Genomic DNA, 20,073 nt, shown 5'->3' with positions numbered 1-20,073 from the left:
AAATAATACCAGAGCTTCTTCATTCTTGCTTGTAACCGAGGATATTTTTAGATGCTGCCGTTGCTATACCCTTTCTTTACAGGATCCTGGATGGTTTCTATGACGTTACCTCTAGTTTTGAATATTGTGATTTTGAGTCTCTTCACGATAGACTTTTTTGCGTATTTTAAAATGTCAGGAAAATTCCATTATCTTGAAATAGCATTAAAATTAATATAGAATACTTAAAATGTATTTTATTTTTTTGAAAAATGTGTGTGGCGGTTGGAGGATGACACAGTGCTCCTTTCAAGCAGGACCGTTGGCGCCTGTCTTGGAGAGGGAACCTTTCCCAGCCGCCTTTGTTTCAGCAGGATCCTGGTTGCTCCGAGATTCTGTTTAGTATGCTTCTGAAGAGGGTTCAGGCTTGGTTTAGGAGATATTTTTAGCTCTGTTAACACCGAAGCTTTGGAAATTTTTATGTAGAATGCTATAAAGATAGTGGTGATGGCAGCAGAGAAAGCTTTCCTAAGTTGCTTCCAACTCTCACTTTCCCTTCAGTTTGAAGTGTTACTTACATTTTACTAATTTCTGGTTTAATTTTTAATTTTTTAATTTTAAGGGTTTGAGTCTTATACCAGGCTGTTGGAATAGTCACTATTTGACTATATATTCCAGGTTGGTTTTCTCTCTCAGACCCATTACACTTTAGAAAGTATTTCAATTATATCATGAAAACTGGAATATCCAGTTGGAGATAAAAAGTTTCTTTTCTATTGTTTCTACTCACCCTTTTATTTCAGCTGAGGATGGAACCCAGAGTCTCAGATATGGCAACTTCCTGCTGTTGGATCTTTGGGTTTAACCTCTAGCCCCCAGCAAGGACCGTGGCAAAGTTCACTAGCATTGATGGTTTGAGCTGAGGCTCGCCACCATTCCAGAGTTCAGAATGAACTATGAACCGTGTATAGTAATGAAACTTGAACAACTTGACTTGGCTATTGAATGGTTTTTATTTGACTTTTTTTTTTTTTTGGTGCAGGGGTGTTTTGGTCTGCTGTACGTCTGCATCACGTGTGTGTCTGATGTCTGTGGAGGCCAGGATTGGGTGTGGCTCCCCTGGGGCTAGAGTTCCACACTCTCTGCCACCGCAGCAAGGGCCGCTTGCCAACTTGTCCCCCTAGCTTGCTGGCTCTCTCCACCTCCAGCTTGTCATTTTTTTTTTTTGAGTGATACATAGCTGGCTTTCAGTGTGTGGAACTAGGCTTTGCATATTTCAGATTGTTCTCCCACATGTGTCCCTGTCCACTAAGTTAAAAATGAGACTGTCAGGGCTGGGTGTGGTGCTGAGTTCCTTTAGCCCCAGATACCTGCAGAGGCAGGCAGATCTCTCTAAGTTCCTGGCTAGCTAGCATCACGTAGGACACTCTGCCTTTAAAAAAAAAAAAAAAAAAAGAGGCTGTACGTGTATCTTAATCTACAGTAGAATGACTAATTCGCTTAAGTGCATTTTTTTGTTTGCTTGCCTTTTCTCTCCCCCCACCCCCAGGGTTTCTCTGTGTAATAGCTCTGCCTGCCTGGACTCAGTTTTGTAGACCAGGCTGGCCTCATGAAGATCTGCCTGCCTCTGCCTCCCTAGTTCTGTGATTAAAGGTATGCATCACCAGGCCTGGCAGATCCCATCGGACCCTCACCCCCCACCCCCACGCCCACCCCCACCCCCACACGCAAAGACAGGATTTCTTTGTGTAGCCCTGGCTGTCCTGGAACTGTAGACCAGGCTGGCTTCCAACTTAGACCTACCACCGCCTGGCTTGATTTTATTTTATTTTTATTTTTTGAGACAGGGTCTCCAAGGGCACATTCCTTGCCTGGCCCTGGGTAGACCAGGGTGGCCTTGAAGGCTGAGAGATTCTCCTCTTGCCTCTGCCTCACAAGTGCTGGGATTAAGCTACCATGCTGGGTTGCTTTTTGCTTTGAATGAAGACAGGCTCTCCCTAATCTCAATCTAGCCTTCGATTTGCTAGTTTGAGGATGGCCTCCTTGAATTTTGATCTTTCAGCTCCTAGCTTCTAAGTGCTGGGATTGTAGCATGACCTATGAGGCCTGTTCTCTGTGGTGCTGGTAGGCAAGTATTTGGATTCAGTTATTTGACTTTAAGTATAGAAAGTCTTATTATATTTGTTTCTGAGACAGTCTCAGGATGCAGAACCCTCTTTCCCACCTCCATCCTGAGTGTTAGGATCACAGGTTTATGCTTCTATACCGAGCTTGTGTATTTTCATATTTCAGGAAGTTCAAGCATTCTGAGAGGCCTGCCTGCCTCACTGTAGTCTTGTTGGCTTTGGTTCTGCCAGAACTAGGGAGGCAGAGACAGGTGGATCTCTGTGAGTTCGAGGCCAGTGTAGTCTACACAGTGAGTTCCAGGAACTTTATGTAGTTCCAGGTCTATGTAGAGAGACCCTGACACAAAACAAAACAGAAGGTTTGCCTAGCTAGGTTGGTGGATGTGGTGTGGTCTCCCTCTGGCATCTGACCTGTATTTTGTGGGAGAGACTCTGGTATTGGCCTGGGAGTCTCTTTATCAGTCTCCACTCAGCAGCCTTGTCTTCCATGCCACTGTGATGCCTTCCTTACGACGCTGAGGCAGGAGGATAAATTTGATCCCAGAGTGAACTCTAAAGAGAACCAACCCCTCTTCTGGGGGGTGATGAGCTGCTGTACCTCTATTATTCTAATACGTGTTTCAGGCATGGCAAAGGCCTGTTTCTATAGTACTTTCTATCGCCCAGTCCTGGAAGAAGCGTTTCTTGCTATTGGTGTAGTTATGTAGAAAACTTTTTAGCCTTTTTTTTTTCTTGAAGACAGGGTTTCTCTGTGTAGCCTTGGCTGTCTTGGACTCACTTTGTAGACTAGGCTGGCTTTGAACTCAAAGAGTTCCTCCTGCTTCTGCCTCCTGAGTGCTGGGAGTAAAGGCATACACCTGGCTAAGTTTCATTTTTAATTATTTATTATGTGTGTCTCTGTGGGTATGTGCTAGTGACTGATGGTACTTGTGGAGGCCAAAGACATCAGATTCTCTGGAGAGAGTTATGCCATGGGGAGCTGGGAATTGAACTTGGGTCTTCTAGAATTATATATGCTGTTATTTATTTATTTATTTTTCTTTTTCTTTAAGGCAGGGTTTCTCTGTGTAACAGCCCTGCCTGTGCTGGACTCACTTTGTAGACCAGGCTGGCCTCGAACTCACAGAGATGCTGTTAACTGTTGAATAGTCTTTTCAGCTCCAGAAATGAAAAGCTTACATGCTCAGATCTGTCTTGTTTTGTTTTGTTTTGTTTTTTACCTGTCTGTTCCCCTGCACCTCAGAAGAGGGCACCAGATCTTATTCTAGATGGCTGGGAGCCACCATGTGGTTGCTGGGAATTGAACTCAGGCCCTCTGGAAGAGCAGCCAGTGCTCTTAACCTCTGAGCCATCTCTCCAGCGCCAGATCTGTCTTTTTTGTTTTTGTTTTTGTTTTGTTTTTTCAGAGCTGAGCTGTGTGTCATTTGTACATACATGTATAATCATGAACATCCTGCAGTATATTTGTGTATTTGTGTGTATGTGTATGCATAAGTGTATGCACAGCAGATGTGTGAAGGTCAGAGGACAGTTTGCAGGTTTTTTCCTTTTACCATAGGAATTGAACTCCGGTTGTTGTCAGGCTTGGTAGCAGACACCTTTACTCAATGACTCATCACAACTGTGTGTGTGCCATATAATTTAAAACTTAGTTCACATATGTTCTGTTAATCAGAAATTTCACTTTTTATTAATTATTACTGTTAGGATTTTGTGGGTGTATGGTGTGTCTGAGTGCAGGCCTGAGCATGTTTGGGGTGTATGTGTGTGGGTATTTAGGTCAGAGGGCAACATTTGGAGGTTGGTTTTCTTGTTCTACTGTGAGATCCACAGATCAAATTCAAATCACCAGGCCCCTACAGCAAGCCCTTTTACCCACTAATCTGTCTCAAGGAATGAGGATTTAAAAAAAAAAAAAAAGATTTATTTATTTATTTTTTATACTGTGTTCTCCCTGCATGTACACCTGCAAGCCAGAAGAGGGCACCAGATCTTATTCTAGATGGTTGTGAGCCACCATGTGGGTGCTGGGAATTGAACTCAGGACCTTTGGAAGAGCGTCCAGTGCTTTTAACCTATAAGCCATCTCTCCAGGCCCAAGAGTTTTTTAACCACCCCCTTTCTATTTATAAATGTCTTCTGAAACTATGAGAAACCCGACTCCCTTATAAGTTTGCTCAGGAGTTGCTGTCCTTTGTAACTGATCTCCCAGTTACTCTGCCTCCCACTCCTGCCACTTCTGAGGATGTGAGGGTGACTCTTAGCAATTCCTTGGAATCCAGCTTGGTGAGGCTAGGAAGGAAAAGAAGCCAGCATTGGAAGTGGCTTTGCTGGTTTTACTCTGTTCTCTGTCAGAGATGTTGCCTCTGGTGCATTTACAGCAGACGCACTGCCACCTCACAGTCACTCTCCTGGGTTGGAGCCTAAACAGTGCATCAGTCTGAGGTGTGTTTTTTTTTTTCCTGCTGGTCAAATAATTCATTTCTCAACTTCCTTAAATCATGTTGAGAACAAGTGTTGAGGTCTGTTATGATGACTTAGCCTTACACTGAATAATGCAAGAGCAACCTGAGGTGTGGATTTGGGAAAGCAGCTTCCTGAACTTTACCTCCAGCCTATATACAGCCCTGAACTTCAGAGAGCCCCTAGTACAACCTAAGCCTGCCCTTTTTCAGTGGGTCTCATTCTGTAGCCAGCAGTGGCTTAGAACTTGGTATGTAGCTGAACATGAACTTTCTTTCCTTGATAAGCCACCCCCCACCCTCAACCCCCCCACCTCGGAGACAGGGTCTCACTGTGTAGACCAGTCTGACCTAGAACTCACAGAGATCCACTTGGCCTGCATCTTAGGATTAAAGACCCAAACTACTTAACAAGAAAGCGATGCCATTTTTAAAAGAAGTTTCAAATTCCGTGTAAGTTTTGCCTGCATGTTTGTACATGTACTGTGTGCATGCCTGGTGCCCACAAAGGCCAGAAGAGGGCACTGGATTCCTGGAACCGGAGTTACAGATGGTTGTGAACCACCACATGAGTGATGGGAACAGAACCCAGGGCCTGTGGGAAGCATCAGCTCCTCTAATCACTGAGCTCCAATGGACTCATTCTTAACTTGGAGCAGTTTTTCTGTCTCAGCCTCCCTGAGTGCTGCTGTGATTACAGGTGCGAGCCACCATGCCTGGGTGGGGGCTGCTTCCCTGCCTCCCCCCTTAATATTGGTATACCTGTTCCCTGGCCGCCACCGCCGCCGCCACCACCACCACCACCACTATCGGTGTATGTGTATCAAGGAGGTCAGAAAGGTGTCAGAACCCCTAGAGTTGGGGTTACGGGCAGTTGTAAGCTGCCTGATGTCTGATGTGGGTGCTCTGCAAGTCTTCTCTGCAAGAACAGTATGTGCGCTCTTGCACTTTTTAAAAATTTATTTCTTAGATTTATTTATTTATTACTATGTATACAATGCTCTGCCTGCATGTACACTTGCACGCCAGAAGAGGGCATCCAATTATATTATAGGTGGTTGTGAGCTACCATGTGGTTGCTGGGAATTGAACTCAGGACCCCTGGAAGAGCAGTCAGTGCTCTTAACCTCTGAGCCATCTCTCCAGCCCACTCTCTTGTTTCGATTTGTTTGTTGGTTTGTTTAGGTTCTCCCCCCCCAACACACACACATAGGGTTTCTCTGTGTAGCCCTGGCTGTCCTGGACTCACTTTGTAGATCAGGTTGCCCTTGAACTTACAGAGGCCCACCTGCCTCTGCCTCCCGAGTGCTGGAATAAAGGGGCGCGCCACCGTGCTCATCTTTGCTTCTGTTTTGAGGCAGGATGACAGCGCAGCTCTGGCTGGCCTGGAACCTGCTCTGAATGAAGAAGTCATCACTCCAGCCCGATGTAACTGCTGTTTTGAAACAGATCTCAGATGTCTCATTTTATTCATTAGTATTTCAGTATTTCAAAATGTAAGACTATTTAAAGACACCACAGTACTATTATCATTATAATTACACTGAAATGACTAATTCTTCCTTGTTTTCAAACATGAGTTCAAAAGCTATAATGCCTAAAGTATCTTTATTCTTGAAAGAAAGAAAGGAAGAAAGAAGGAAAGAAAGAAAGAAAGCGAGCCACTGTAGTACACGTGCCTGCAGAGGCCAGAAGAGGGCATCAGATCCCCAGGATCTGGAGTGACAGGCAGCAGTTTTAAGTTCCCTGATGTGGGTGCTGAGAACTGAACAGTATTTTTCCCTGTGAACTATCTTACCAGCCCCAAGTGAAGAAGATTTTTTTCTTCTTCTCATGTTGGTGATCCAACCCAGAGCTTCATATATAGGCAAGCGCTCCATCGCTGAGCTGTATTCCCCAGCCTTTGTACATCTTATGTGGATTGATTCATTTAGTCTTTCCTGCATGTATGTATGTATGAATGTATGAATGTATGTATGTATGTATGTATGTATGTATGTATTTGGGTGTGGGGCAGGTTGTCACTTTAACTGTAGATATAAGGGTTTCGCATTACAATCAATCTTTGTTGCTTTTCCCAAGGCTATACTACGGTTTTTGTTTGCTTTGGCAGAGAGATAACATACACCGACAAGTAGTTGTGAGTCCTGTTCCCTGCTTTCCTTTCCTGTCTCTCCGAGGACAGGTATAGCTCAGGCCTTTAGCCTTTTCCATAGTGAGTCCAGGAGCCCAGTGTGTAATCTCAGCATCACCTAGAGACAGCAGGAGGCAGGAAGGCACGCTCAAGATGAGCTTGATGTCCCTGTGACTCTCAGGAAGTATAGCCAGGTGTCTACCTCCCCAGCCCCAAGATGGAAGGAGGAGAGCTTTCTGGGGGACTGTTGTGCTGCATTTAGGGATTTTGGGTTTGAGATGGGGTTTTTCTGTGTAGCTCTGGCTGACCTGGAACTCTAGACCAGGTTGGCCTTGAATTTAGAGATCTGCCTGCCTCTGCCTCCTGAGTGTAGGGATTAAAAAGGGGTACACCACCATCTTCTTTTTTTCTTTTTGTTTTTTCAAGTCAGGGCTTCTCTGTGTAGCTTTGGCTGTCCTGGATTCTCTTTGTAGCATTTTTAACCATCTTTAGTAATTAAATTTATAAATCAATTTCATATATAAATTAATTGCACATTAGATTTCTTAACATCACCACGAAACAAAGGTAGCAGGTTTGGGCCATTATCATAACAGATACCACCATAGTCAGGCATGCTAGAAACAGAAAATACCTTTCAAGTGTGCCCGGCCTCAGAAAGCATGGCAATTGACCTATACTGAGGCAATGTAGAAGCTTGCACCTTTCTTTTTTCTAATTTCTAGTGTTTTGTTTTTTAATGTGTATGAGTGTTCTGTCTGCATGTATGTATGTATGTAGCTGGTGCCTGTGGAGGTCGGGCCAGGGCACCGTGTTCCCTGAGTGAGACTGGAGTAACAGACCGGTGGGAAGCCACTGTGTGAGTGCTGGAAACAAAGCCTGGTTTTCTGCAACAGTAACAAGTGCTCAGAGCCATTGAGCCTCACAGTCTTGTTTGCAGAGGAGCAGTAAAGCCCACAGTGACTGGTGGGCTCACACTGGCAAGCCCAGCACTCAGGAAGCTAAGGTAGGAAGCCCCTAGTTTGAAGCCAGTTGGGCTACTTTGGAAGACCTTACCTCAAACAAACAACAACAATGACAAACAATAGTAACTAAATAAAAAAACAAGACATTTTTGTGTTGACAGACAAGAGGATCCTTGCCTACCCTGTTTAGGGGCTTAAGCTTTGTGTATCCAAGGACAGAATGGCTGGCCTCCTGCACATACCCTTTTAGGCTGGGATCATAGGTATGCGTCATACTTGGCATTTTGTTTTAAGATACATCTTACTGTAGTATTGCTCAACCTCAAAATGTTGATCCTGCTACCTTAGCCTCTGGAGCACTAGGATTAGATGGTGAGCTGCTGTGCCTGCCTGGGTTGTGTTTTTTTTTAAAACCTTGTATGTGTGTATGCGGGGATTTGAACCTAGGACCACGTGCATGCTGGGCGAGCACTCTGACACTGAGTTAATACTCCCAGCTCCTCAGATGAGATCTTCTAGCTGCAGGCAAAGCAGGACTAGACGGAAACCTTGATGGTGCTATTTTCATTAGTGGGGTGTAGTTCTGTTGTCTTGTTTCAGGAGTGACTCAGGAGGATTGTTGTATGAAGTGCAAATGAAGTATGTGACAATTCGTTGTTGTTGCCCACGAGGCCAGTTTCAAAACCTGGAGTTAAAATTACTCGTGTATTTCTGTTGGTAATCCAGCTATTGAGGGAGGTGTTGAGAGAAATCGTTATGTTTTAATGTACTGATGCTTCGTAACTTTGGGTACCAGGGACTGAACCCAGGGCCTCACACATACCACCGCAGCCAGCTTTCCACCACCGAGGAGCTTCTCTGGCTGCCTTAGCTGACCATGGTTACTGTGGCGCTGGGGCAGACTCACCTTCAACTTTGCCTCTTGTTGCTCTAGAAATTGTGGAGTGAATTTCTTGTGGAATTGAGGATTGCTTTTAGCCTAATATCTATTAGGAAAATGCAGTTGTAAATTCCACGAAATATTTGTTCCCAACATGTATCAAATCCCTAGAACATTAACTTTCAAAAAATAATTTGAAAGCCAGGTATTGTGGCGCACGCCTTTAGTCCCAGCACTCAGGAGGCAGAGGCAGGCAGATATTTGTGAGTTCGAGGCCAGCCTGGTCTACAAAGTGAGTCCAGGACAGCCAAGGCTACTCAGAGAAACCCTGTCTCAAAAAACCAAAAAAAGAAAAGAAAAATTTTTTTTCTTTTCAAAATTTAATTATGTGTATGTGTAGGTAGGCACACATGAGTGAGCACAGGTGCCTGTGGAGGCCAGCAGTGTCAGGGTCAGATCCCTCTCAACTCGGGACTGTTGGGAGGAGCCAGAAGAAAATACCAGATGTCCTGGGCTGGATTACAGATGACTGAGAGGTGCTGTGTGGGTGCTAGAAACCTAACCCAGGTCCTCCGTAAGAACAGCCTGTGTGCTCTCACCTGTTGAACCATCTCTCCAGCCCCTAAAGATGTTAGTTTAAGTTACGTGTATGCATTTGTGGGTATGCGTGGATGTGCAGTGCATGTGCAGGTACCCATGAAGGCCAGAAGAGGGCATCAACGTCCCTAAAACTGCAATTACAGGCAGGGTTGAGGCGTCTGACACGGCGTCTGTCCTGCAAGAGCGCTGCATGCGTGATTTTGACCACTGGGCCATCTCTGCAGCCCCCCGAACATCACCTTTAAAGCCATGTAGCTAGCACTCCGCATAGTCCCAGTCTCTCTCATAGTCTCAGGCTTTTTTTCTACTGTGTTACTGAGTTCTCAAATATATAACCTGAGGCCATTCATATCTGAAATTACATTCTTCTGGGAATTTCTAAGAACTGTTAATGTTTACTATAGACAGTTAAGAATGTTGAAAGACTAAACTTAATGAAACCTGATAATATTTTGGGGTAGTTTTCATTCTGTCCTGAACACTTAGATGATTAGTTAGCCCTCTGGATCCAGCCAGCTATGGGTAGAAAGTGGTATGTGTTAAAAACAAACACAGGAACAGGGGCTGGAGAGATGGCTCAGTGGTTAAGAGTGCTGGCTGCTCTTCCAGAGGTCCTGAGTTCAATTCCCAGCAACTACATGGTGGCTCACAAATATCTACAGTGTGATCTGATGCCCTCTTCTGGCCTACAGGTATACATGCAGTCAGGGCACTGTATACATAATAAATAAATCTTTAAAAAACACAAACAAACAAGTAAACAACAAAACAAAACCCTCTGGGAGCTGTAGAGAGGACTCAGCAGTAAGAGCACTTATTCTTTTGTTGTTGTTGTTTTTTCCGAGACAGGGTTTCTCTGTGTAGCCTTGGCTGCCCTGGACTCGCTTTGTAGACCAGGCTGGCCTTGAACTCACAGCAATCTGCCTGCCTCTCAGCACCCACAACCATCAATAACTCCAGTTTTAGTGCCTCTTCTAACCTCTGAAGCACCAGGCATGCACACACGGCGCACACACAAAATATTTACATGGAAAATAACATAAGGAAATATAAAAGCACAACATTGCTGAGAGGTGGTGGCACACGCCTTTAATCCCAGAACTTGGGAGGAGAGGCAATCAGTCTCCAAGTTCGAGGCCAACCTGGTCTATAGAGTTGGCCAGGGCTACACAGAGAAATCCTGTCTGGAAATACAAAACAACAACAACAAAAAAAAAAAAAAAAAAAAAAAAAAAAGAAGAAAGAAAGAAAGAAAGAAAGGGGCTGGAGAGATGGCTCAGTGGTTATTAAGAACACTGCCTGTTCTTCCAAAGGACCCGGGTTCAATTCCCAGCACCTACATGGCAGCTCACAACTGTCTGTAACTCCAAGATTCTGACACCCTCACACCAACACACATAAATTAAAAATTAAATAAAAATATTAAAAAAAAAAAAAAGAAAGAAAGAAAAAGAAAATCTCTGGCTGGGTGAGGTGTCACCGGCCTTTAATCGAAGTATCCAAGATACAGAGGAGGGCTTGAGTCTTCAGAAAAGGCCCACAGTATAATTCAGATCCCCTCCCCTTCCCTTCTCCTCCCCTTCCCTTCTCCTCCCCTTCCCTTCCCTTCCCTCCCCTCCGTTCCCCTCCCCTCCCCTCCAACAGGCTCACCTGGAGCTTAGGCTGGCCTCAAACTTGGCTATATAGCCAAGGGTAGTCTTGAACTCCTGGGCTTTCTGCCTTCATCTCCCAAGTGTTGAGATTATAGAGTCAAGACTATAGGTATGTGGCACCCCACAGGAAATATATTTTGTCAAAGCATTTTATCTATTTAATAAAGAGAATTTAGCCATGCATGAAGACATGTGCTTTTAGTTCCAGCACTTGGGAAGCAGAGGCAGGCAGATCTCTGAGTTCAAGGCTAAGCCTGGTTTACATAGCAAATTCCAGGCCAGCCAGGGCTACTTAGTGAGTACCTCCTTCCTCCCTTTTTTCTTTTTTTCTTTTTAAAAGACTTATTTATTATGTATACAGTGTTTTGCCTGTGCATACACCTGCAGGCCAAAAGAGGACACCAGACCTCAGTATAGATGGTTATGAGCCACCATGTGGTTGCTGGGAATTGAACTCAGGACCTTTGGAAGAGCAGCCAGTGGTTTTAACCTCAGCCATCTCTCCAGCGACCCCCATCCCTTTTAAAGTTAAATTTTATGGGTTTTGTTTGTTTCATTTTTTTGAGATAGGGTTTCTCTCTGTAGCTTGGCTGTCCTGGTCTCACTTTGTAGGCCAGGCTGGCCTCGAATTCACAGTGATCCACCTGCCTCTGCCTCCCACGTGCTGGGATTAAAGGAGTGCGCCACCAGGCCTGGCTAGTATTTGATTTTTGTTTGTTTGCTTCCTTTTTGGATTAACAGACTCAAGTCTCTTGTCATATATATTAAAAATTATTTTGTTTATATGGGAAGAACCATTTAAACTACTATTAAACTTCTCCCTAAGTCACAGAAAAACCTTTCCACCAGCAAGTTTACTGGTTTTCTTTCTCTTTTCTTTTCTTTTTCTTTTTTAAGACAGTTTCTTTTTGTAACAGTCCTGGCTGCCCTAGACTTGCTTTGTGGACCAGGCTGGCCTTGAACTCACTGATACCCACTTGCCTGTGCTTCCCAAGTGCAGGGACTAAAGGTGTGAGCCACCATGCCTGCCTTGTTTTTCTATTTCGTGTGCATGTACGTCTGTCCGTCCATTTGTCTATCTGTCTGTCTTTTGAGTGTGTGCTTGTGCAGCACGACAGAGGGTAGCCTTTTTGAGTTGGTTTTCTCACTCTGTCTCATGGTTCTTGGGTTGGACTCGGGTTAGGTCATCAGACTCAGTCAGCTTTACCTGCTGAGCCATCTCACTGGCCTCATCAATCAGTTGTAACAAATGATTTGTTTATCTGTACAAGAGTTTTTGATAAGACAGACTTGGATACTGGGTTTCCTTTTTAAGCAGTAGCTTAAGTCATCCTAGGACTGGAACAGATCTGCCTTCTGGTCACCTTAGACTTTTCAGGGGAAGTGTGAAATTATGACTGCATTGTCAGCAGATTCTTACTGTGTTTGAAAACGCTTGTGCCTGCCTTTCTATTTATTTATTTATTGTTATTATGAGTGCTTTATCTACAGAAGAGGACATCATTATAGATGGTTGTGAGCCACCATGTGGTTGCTGGGAATTGAACTCGGGACCTCCGGAAGAGCAAGTGGTGCTCTTTAACCACTGAGCCATCTCTCCAGCCTGTGCCTGCATTTCTAATATGCCCTGTTAAAAATACATGAAAGGCTGGGGAGGTAGCTCAGTTGGTAAAGTGTTTGCTTTAGCACATAAGGTCCTGGGTTCAATTCCTACCACTGCACAAACATTCGTGGTGGTGGTGTTTGGCTGTGAGTCCAGCATTCAGTAGGAGCATCAAATGCCCAAGGTCATTCATTGTTTGATGGGTTTCAGGCTAATCTAGAATTCACACCCCCCCAGCCCTCCCTGCAAAGCAAACAAAATAGAAAGCACATGAAATAGAGCTATTGGGCTGCTGAGATGGCGGAGTGGGTAAGTGCGTTTCAAGCCTGACAGTCTGAGTTTGATCCTCAGAACCCGGATAGTGAAGGAGGAAAACCAATTGAGAAAGCTGTCCTCTGTCCATCACCTGCCCATTGTAGCATGCATATGCCTACACAAATACATAAAATAAATAAATAAAAATGCCTCAGGATGAAATATACAGACTACTGGGCTGGAGAGATGGCCCGGTGGTTAAGAGCACCATGTGTTCTTCCAAAGGTCCTGAGCTCAATTCCCAGCACCCGCATGGTGGGGCTCACAACCATCTATAATGAGATCTGGCGCCCTCTTCTGATGGGCACCAGGCAAACACTGTATACATAATGAAATGAATCTTTAGAAAAAAAGAAAGAAAAAATATACAGACTATCCATGAATTCTAGAACTTGCCATGTAGCCAGGCCTGGTCCCCAGTCTCAAATCTTCCTGCCCGTGTTTCCTGAGTGTTGAGTCTATAATTATGGGCCACCACACCCCACTTTAGTATTTTAAAACCACTTTGATTTTATTTTAGGCTTAATCTTTCTTATGATGTAAAGACTACTGAAGTTTTAAGGTTTTGTTTTGGTTTTTGGTAAATATTTATTTACTTATTTAAGTATGAGTGCTCTATCTGCATGTCCATCTGCAGGCCAGAAGAGGGCGTCAGATCACATTATAGATGGTTGTGAGCCACCATCTATAATGTGGCTTGCTGGGAATTGAACTCAGGACCTCTAGAAGAGCAGACAGTGCCCTTAACCATTGAGCCACCTCTCCAGCCCCTTGAGGTTGTTTTAAACTGAGTGCTCTTACAAAGTTAAGGATAGTTTCAGTAGATACAAATGAGAGTAATAAAAATAATGATGTGCAGATATTTGTTTCAGAGTCTGTAAAATGTGAAAGTGCAAATGAACTTTAAAAATTTGTGTGCTATTATGTGTGTGCTTTAAATGAGAGCTCCTTATATAGCCATTTTGGGGACCAGGGAGATAACTCTGTTTATAAAGTTCAAACATGAAGACCTATGCTCAGTCTCCAGCATTTTCACAAAACCTAGTCACCCCTGTAAGCTCATTTCTGGGGCCTCATCTAGCCGGATCAAGTTCAGGAGATAGATACTCAGCCTCAGAATTTGAGGAGGTGGAGCACACACCTGACATGGGCTGCTGTCTCTCCACACAGCACATAGAAACAGGCACCCCCAACAAAAAGCCATATTGTAGGCCATGTCCTATACATATATAATGGAAATTATCTTAGAAGGAAGCACTTTGGAAAATCATTGATAGGCATAAATAACTTTACTTCTTTTTTCCCCCCCCAGATATGGCCGCGTGGAAAGTGTCAAGATTCTCCCCAAGCGGGGGTCTGAAGGAGGAGTGGCTGCCTTTGTGGATTTTGTGGACATCAAAAGTGCACAGAAAGCTCACAACTCCGTTAACAAAATGGGAGACAGAGACCTACGCACGGATTATAATGAACCAGGCACTATTCCAAGTGCTGCTCGGGGATTGGATGATACAGTTTCCATAGCATCTCGTAGTAGAGAGGTTTCTGGGTTCAGAGGAAGTGGTGGAGGGCCTGCTTATGGCCCCCCGCCATCACTTCATGCACGAGAAGGACGCTATGAGCGGAGACTTGATGGGTAAGTTCCAAGGTTTCGGTAGGCAGGTATTTTGTATTTGATGTGGTGAGAAACAGAAACTCGTATTTAGGGGCCCCAGATGGATTTAAAATTTTGGGCATTCTCAATGTTTCCTATTTTGGGTTGGAAACGGAAGTGATTTCTGTCCCAGTGGCTGGTACCTCACGGAATCGTAGAGGATATTTCCTGTAGCAGATTGGATATCCCTCGAGATGACGTGGTGGAAGAGTTCCTGTAGAGCATCCGTTTGGAGTTACCTGGCTTCTAGAAGGAAATGTTCCTCCTTTTGGATATCATCAAGGCCTTCCTTGGATATATCCTTATTACCAGATGGAGCTATTTGGCTGCCGGCTTTGTCTTCGGGCTATTTGGAATACCTCTGGAGTATCAGAGCCTACAGGTCTTTTAGAAGCTCGGTGTTCAGTATGTAAAGCCTACAAACAAATTGGATTGTCACATAGTGTCTGGCAGATCATTGATTCAACCCTTTGGATACTACAAACAATACTTGAGCGTGGAAATGTGTACATGGGCGAGGAAGAACAAAGGCCACGCGTGATGGTTCCATTTTGGATCTACTCAATTTCTGTGGAATTACACTTGATGGAATTGGGGAAACTGAGACGGTGAACACTCATAAATGCTGGAATATAGCTGCTTCCTTAAGTGCTGGGATGTATGGGATGCTGTGGTCTCAAGACTCCAGTAGCGAGGGGAAGAGGATTACTGCCTTCTTTGTTAAGCAGGTTAGCGCCCTGCTGAAGGAACTGTAGCCTTGGCCACAGTACGATCAGTGGATACAGTAGTCAGATGGACTGGGCTGGATGGCTACAAACGGGAACAGTTGTCAGCAGCTTTGCTCCTCATTTGTTGGAATTGTAGAGACATTTTCCTCCTCGCTGCCAGTTGCCTGACTCCTATTTAGGGATGCAGATTTTTATGAATGTGGATCAATTTATAATTGTCTACTATCTCAAGAAAGAAGTCTGGGGGTTGGAGAGTTACAGTTTGTCTGGGACTTCTTGCTGCCTGTGGAATTATTTGTCTGGTCACTAAGATTTTTTTTTTCTTGTGGTTCATCTAAATATCATTTGACACCCTTGCCCACTAAGAAGGTGGATTACCCCTGTAAGAGGGGCCAAAATTGGGGAAGTTATGTTCTCAATTCTCTCCCTAGATTTAATTGGGATTATAGGTCGTGTTTCCACAGTTGGAAAAGGTTGGTATGTCCTGACCTGTGTATATTAGCCCCTCTGCTAACCCATCATACTTTCTCTCCCCACTAACTCTAGACGCATTAGTACTAATAGATGACTCCAAGACTAGCAGTTAGATCCTGCCCCCTCGTGCCTGCCTCTGTGTCTCCCTAATGGATCAGAACTGCACACACGTATGAAACACCAGCTGTAGCAGTCTAGAGCTATGCCCATTGCTTCTGTTGCACCATTAATCATGGCTTCACCGATTAACACTTGGGAGCGTGCAGAAATGACCTATTATGATGTTTTCTTTGTAAATCTCAAAGGAACCTTCTTGTTAGACATTATAATAGTCAAATTTTGGAATTGTAGTTAATGAAAAAGGAAAATAATGTCATCTAATAAACTTAAAGACAAATCCTCCCCCCCCCCCCCAATACATACACCCTTTACCAGCTTAGTTTAAGATGGCAGCAAAATAAGCAGAAGTTGTCTATTGGAGTCTGAGGAGATGGCTCAGTTGATCAGATGCTTTCCGTGCAACCACAGGGGCCCAAGTTCAGATCCTAGCACTAGTGTGAGAGTCTGGCGCAGTGATTTGCAGCTGCCACCCCCCACTGGGGAGCTGGAGATGGTGTCCCTCTGGAACTCATTGGCCAGTCTGTGGCTCAGTTGGTTAGTTACCCAAAAACAAGGTCTAAGTTAGGTGTGGTGACATACGCCTTTAATCCTAGCACTGGAGGCAAAGGCAGGTGAATGTCTTAAGTTCAAGCCCAGCCTGCTCTACCCAAGTAAGTCCCAGATCAGCTAAGGAAGATACCCAGCGTGTCCTCCAAGTGGTCTTGGATGTGTGCAAGCGCACATGCATGCACAGACACGTGCACTCGTGCACACACAGCCCAGGTTAGTAGGGTTGGTGTTAAGGGAGATGGTGGGTGAAGATGAGTCCTGATAGAGATACTGGAAATTTAGGAACGTGTTGAGAACATGGTGTCAGTTGTCACAGAACTTTGGCTCTAATTTTGTTGGAGAAATTGTAATCTTTATCTTTTGTGATTCTTTATTGCTTTTGTTAGAAGATTATTGGTGGGGGGTGAGGTTGCAGAGGAGCTCCCGTGGTCTGTGCCCTGCAGAAGTAGAGATATAGAATTTCTTCGAAGAGTAGGATTTGTTCCTTCTTTTCCTTTTGGTTTTTTGTTTTTGAGGCAGGGTCTTACTGGCCTCACACTCACAGAGACTCACTTGTCTTTGCCTTCATCACACATGTGGGCCACCGTGCCTGGCGTCTTAAGCCACCATGTGCCTGCACGTGTGCGCTCCTATACGCAGTACGTTATGCATTCTTGAGCTGGTGAACATTCACATTCTAACTAAAGATGCTGCGGGGACTGAGGATGTGGCTCAGTGGTAGAACACTTGCCCCCACGTGTGCAAGGGTCTGGATTGGATCTCGCACTGCAAAACAAAGCCAGTGATGCTGAGTTAGGTCATTGCTAATGGCTGCTCAGAGTAGTAGCTTGCGTTGCCAGCATTCCTACTTTCATCTCGGGCACCGTGGATGCAGTCAGAGCCAAGAGAACCTGTTTCCTCCAGTCATGGAGCACACATATTAAGAAAGTGAGTCATGGAATAGGTGTTTAAACATTATGTAGCAGTGGCTGGGGGCATGAGGAGATAAAACAACTTTCATTCTAAGGTAAAGTTGTGCAGTCTTTGTTAAGCAACAGTCCACTATTTTGATATTCTAATTTTTTAAAAGATTTATTATTTATACAGTAGTTTGCCCGCATGTGTGTCTGCCCTCCACAAGAAGGCACTGGATCTCATTGCAGATGGTTGTGAGCCACCATGTGGTTGCTGGGAATTGAACTTGGGACGTTTGGAAGACCAGACGGTGCTTTTAACCTCTGAGCCATCTCTCCAGCCCTCTTAATTCTTCTTAATATTCCACTTTCATTTTTAAATATAAATATCTACTATACAGAGAAACCCTGTCTCGAAGAAAAAACAAAAAAAAGAATATAAATATTTGGGCAATTTACATAGCTTAGTGATTTATGTAGAGTCCCCAAGTCAAAAATTAGTAAGAGGCCTGATAGTGGTGGCATATGCCTTATAGTCCCCTAGGGAGGTTGAAGCAGGAGGATTGAATGCTACAAGTCTAGCCTGGGCTACATACAAGGCCCTGTCTCCAAGGGAAGAAAAGGTCAGGAGTAAGAAAACCTTGCATTTGAATTGTTTTGATTTGTTTGGCAATCCTCCTGCTGAAGAACATGAGCCGTCCCAGGCTTCAGTGTCTTCTCAGTGCAATATGCAGAAGTGTCCCAAAATAACTGTAAATAATCAAAAGTCTAATATATTTAACTCAGAGGAAACTGTTAAAAAAAAAAAAAAACAAACTTTAACATCAAATTTGGCTTAGTAGGAGCACTCCCTTAATCGCAGTGCTTGGAAGCAGAGGCAAGCAGATCTCTGAGTTTGAGGCCAACCTTGTCAGTCAGGGTTCCATACTGAGATCCTGTCTTCAAAACAAACCCAAGATAAACAAATACATCAACAAATTATCACATTAAAACTGGGCTATCAGCTGGGTACTGTGCATGTGGCTTATGCCTGTAATCCTGCCACTTAAGACCAGACATTTAGGGTCATCCTTACCTACATAGACACAGAGAGTTTGAGGTTAGCCTAAGCTATATGAGACTGTCTTTAAAACAAGAAACAGAAAAAAAGTGGGTGTTCACACACACCACACACACCCTTTAATACAAGTTGGAAAATTCCCCAATAAAGGCAGCACTACTAAGGAAGGCCCCATATATCAGTAAACAGCAAAGATGCTTATTAGTGAGGTTTTGGAGTCCAGTAAAGAGTTGAGCATGTCAGTGTTGGCTTACTAAGGTTTGTGCTGTTTAGAAAGTGATGAGGCGCAGAGACAGCTCTGGAGTGAATGTTTGCATGACTTGGATCCGGTGTTGCTGCTCCTTTCTGATTGACTGTTTTCCCCTCCTAAACGCAGGGCTTCAGATAACAGGGAGCGTGCTTACGAACACAGTGCCTATGGACACCATGACCGGGGGACAGGAGCATTTGATCGGACAAGACATTACGATCAGGATTACTATAGAGACCCTCGAGAGCGGACTTTACAACACGGACTCTATTACACTTCTCGGAGTCGAAGTCCAAACCGCTTTGATGCTCATGACCCCCGATACGAAGCTAGGGCTCGGGAGCAGTTTACACTGCCCAGTGTGGTACACAGGGATCTCTACAGGGACGACATCACCCGGGAGGTACGAGGCAGGAGGCCAGAGCGCAGTTACCAGCACAGCAGGAGCCGCTCACCACACTCGTCCCAGTCTAGAAACCAGTCTCCGCAGAGGCTGGCTAGCCAAGCGACCAGGCCCACCCGGTCCCCCAGCGGCAGCGGCTCTAGGAGTAGATCCTCCAGTAGCGACTCCATCAGCAGCAGCACCAGCACCAGCACTGACAGGTAGGTTCGCAGCTGACAGGTTCTCACACGCTCAGTGGGCAGCGGTGATGAGATGACCAGAGTACTTCATTTGTAAAGAAAGCGACCTTGGATTTTATGTTGAATGAGTAACACCCAGACATCAAATTAACCAGAATCTAACTGATGGTATGCCCGTGCTGTTTAGTGCTAAAATTAATTTTATTTCTTTTTTTTTTTTTTTTTTTGGTTTTTGGTTTTTGGTTTTTGGTTTTGCAGGCTGGCCTCAAACTCACATCAATCCACTTGCCTCTGCCTCCCGAGTCCTGGGATTACAGGCGTGCACCAACACACCTGGCCTTTCATTGTAATTTCTTAAGCGTGTGGAATCAACTTTTCCATGGACCATAACATTTCTAAAAGCCATAAATAAACTTTAAGTCTATTTTAACACCACAGTGTGCTTTACCAATGCTATAAGTGCATCCTTTCACTGAACTTACGGTGCCGTTCTCCAAGGCTGCGATAACTCAGTTATTGTGCCTTTTTGAATACTAAGGAGTTTATGTTAAAGACAGCAATGATAAACTGAGGATCGTTTTAACAAGGAGACTTAGACCTTAGACTGTAGAGTGGGTTTGGAAAGTACAGACTTCAGGAGATGGCACATTCCTTAGTGACACTGTACAGTTTCGTTGTGCCTCAGCTTTCTCATCGTTTATATGAACCTTCTCTAGAAGTGGGTATGATGGCCCTTGCCTGTGACGCCTGCTACACGAGGCTAAAGCAAAATAATTAAAGTGGAAACGTTTAGCCTCATCTTCCTAATCTAGCTGTGATCTACTTATTTGGAAATTGCCACAGTGAACTGCTACTTACTTTAGGAAGCCAGAGACTTCAGGTTGGCTTCTTTTCTGGATGAGGTCAGGGCCTGTGGGTGGCTTTGCCCTGAGGGCCATGGCTACACCGTCTGGCTGAGGTGTGAAGCCGGCAGTGCGCTCTGATTTGATGTGCATGTGCTCGTGGAGCTAACCTTGGCTCACAGCCTTTCAGATTTGTCTTCTGACAGGA

General features: G+C 44.5%; 1 protein-coding gene across 4 annotated transcripts in view; it reads left to right on the top strand.

Moving 5' to 3' along the window:
- The window catches only part of SPEN (spen family transcriptional repressor), a 67,295-nt gene that overhangs the window by 3,608 nt on the left and 43,614 nt on the right, over positions 1 to 20,073 (top strand). For all 4 annotated transcript variants that reach the window (XM_084786435.1, XM_084786436.1, XM_084786434.1 and 1 more), the window contains exons 2-3: positions 14,029 to 14,349; positions 18,568 to 19,044. In XM_084786435.1, coding sequence (XP_084642561.1) covers positions 14,029 to 14,349; positions 18,568 to 19,044 — 798 coding nt within the window. The remainder of the gene's footprint in view (positions 1 to 14,028; positions 14,350 to 18,567; positions 19,045 to 20,073) is intronic.

The sequence above is a fragment of the Acomys minous genome (assembly GCF_964271855.1).
Source record: "Acomys minous genome assembly, chromosome: 6".
Taxonomy (NCBI): Eukaryota; Metazoa; Chordata; class Mammalia; order Rodentia; family Muridae; genus Acomys; species Acomys minous.
Note: the sequence above shows the minus strand (reverse complement) of the source record. Positions and strands in the feature narration are given on the sequence as shown.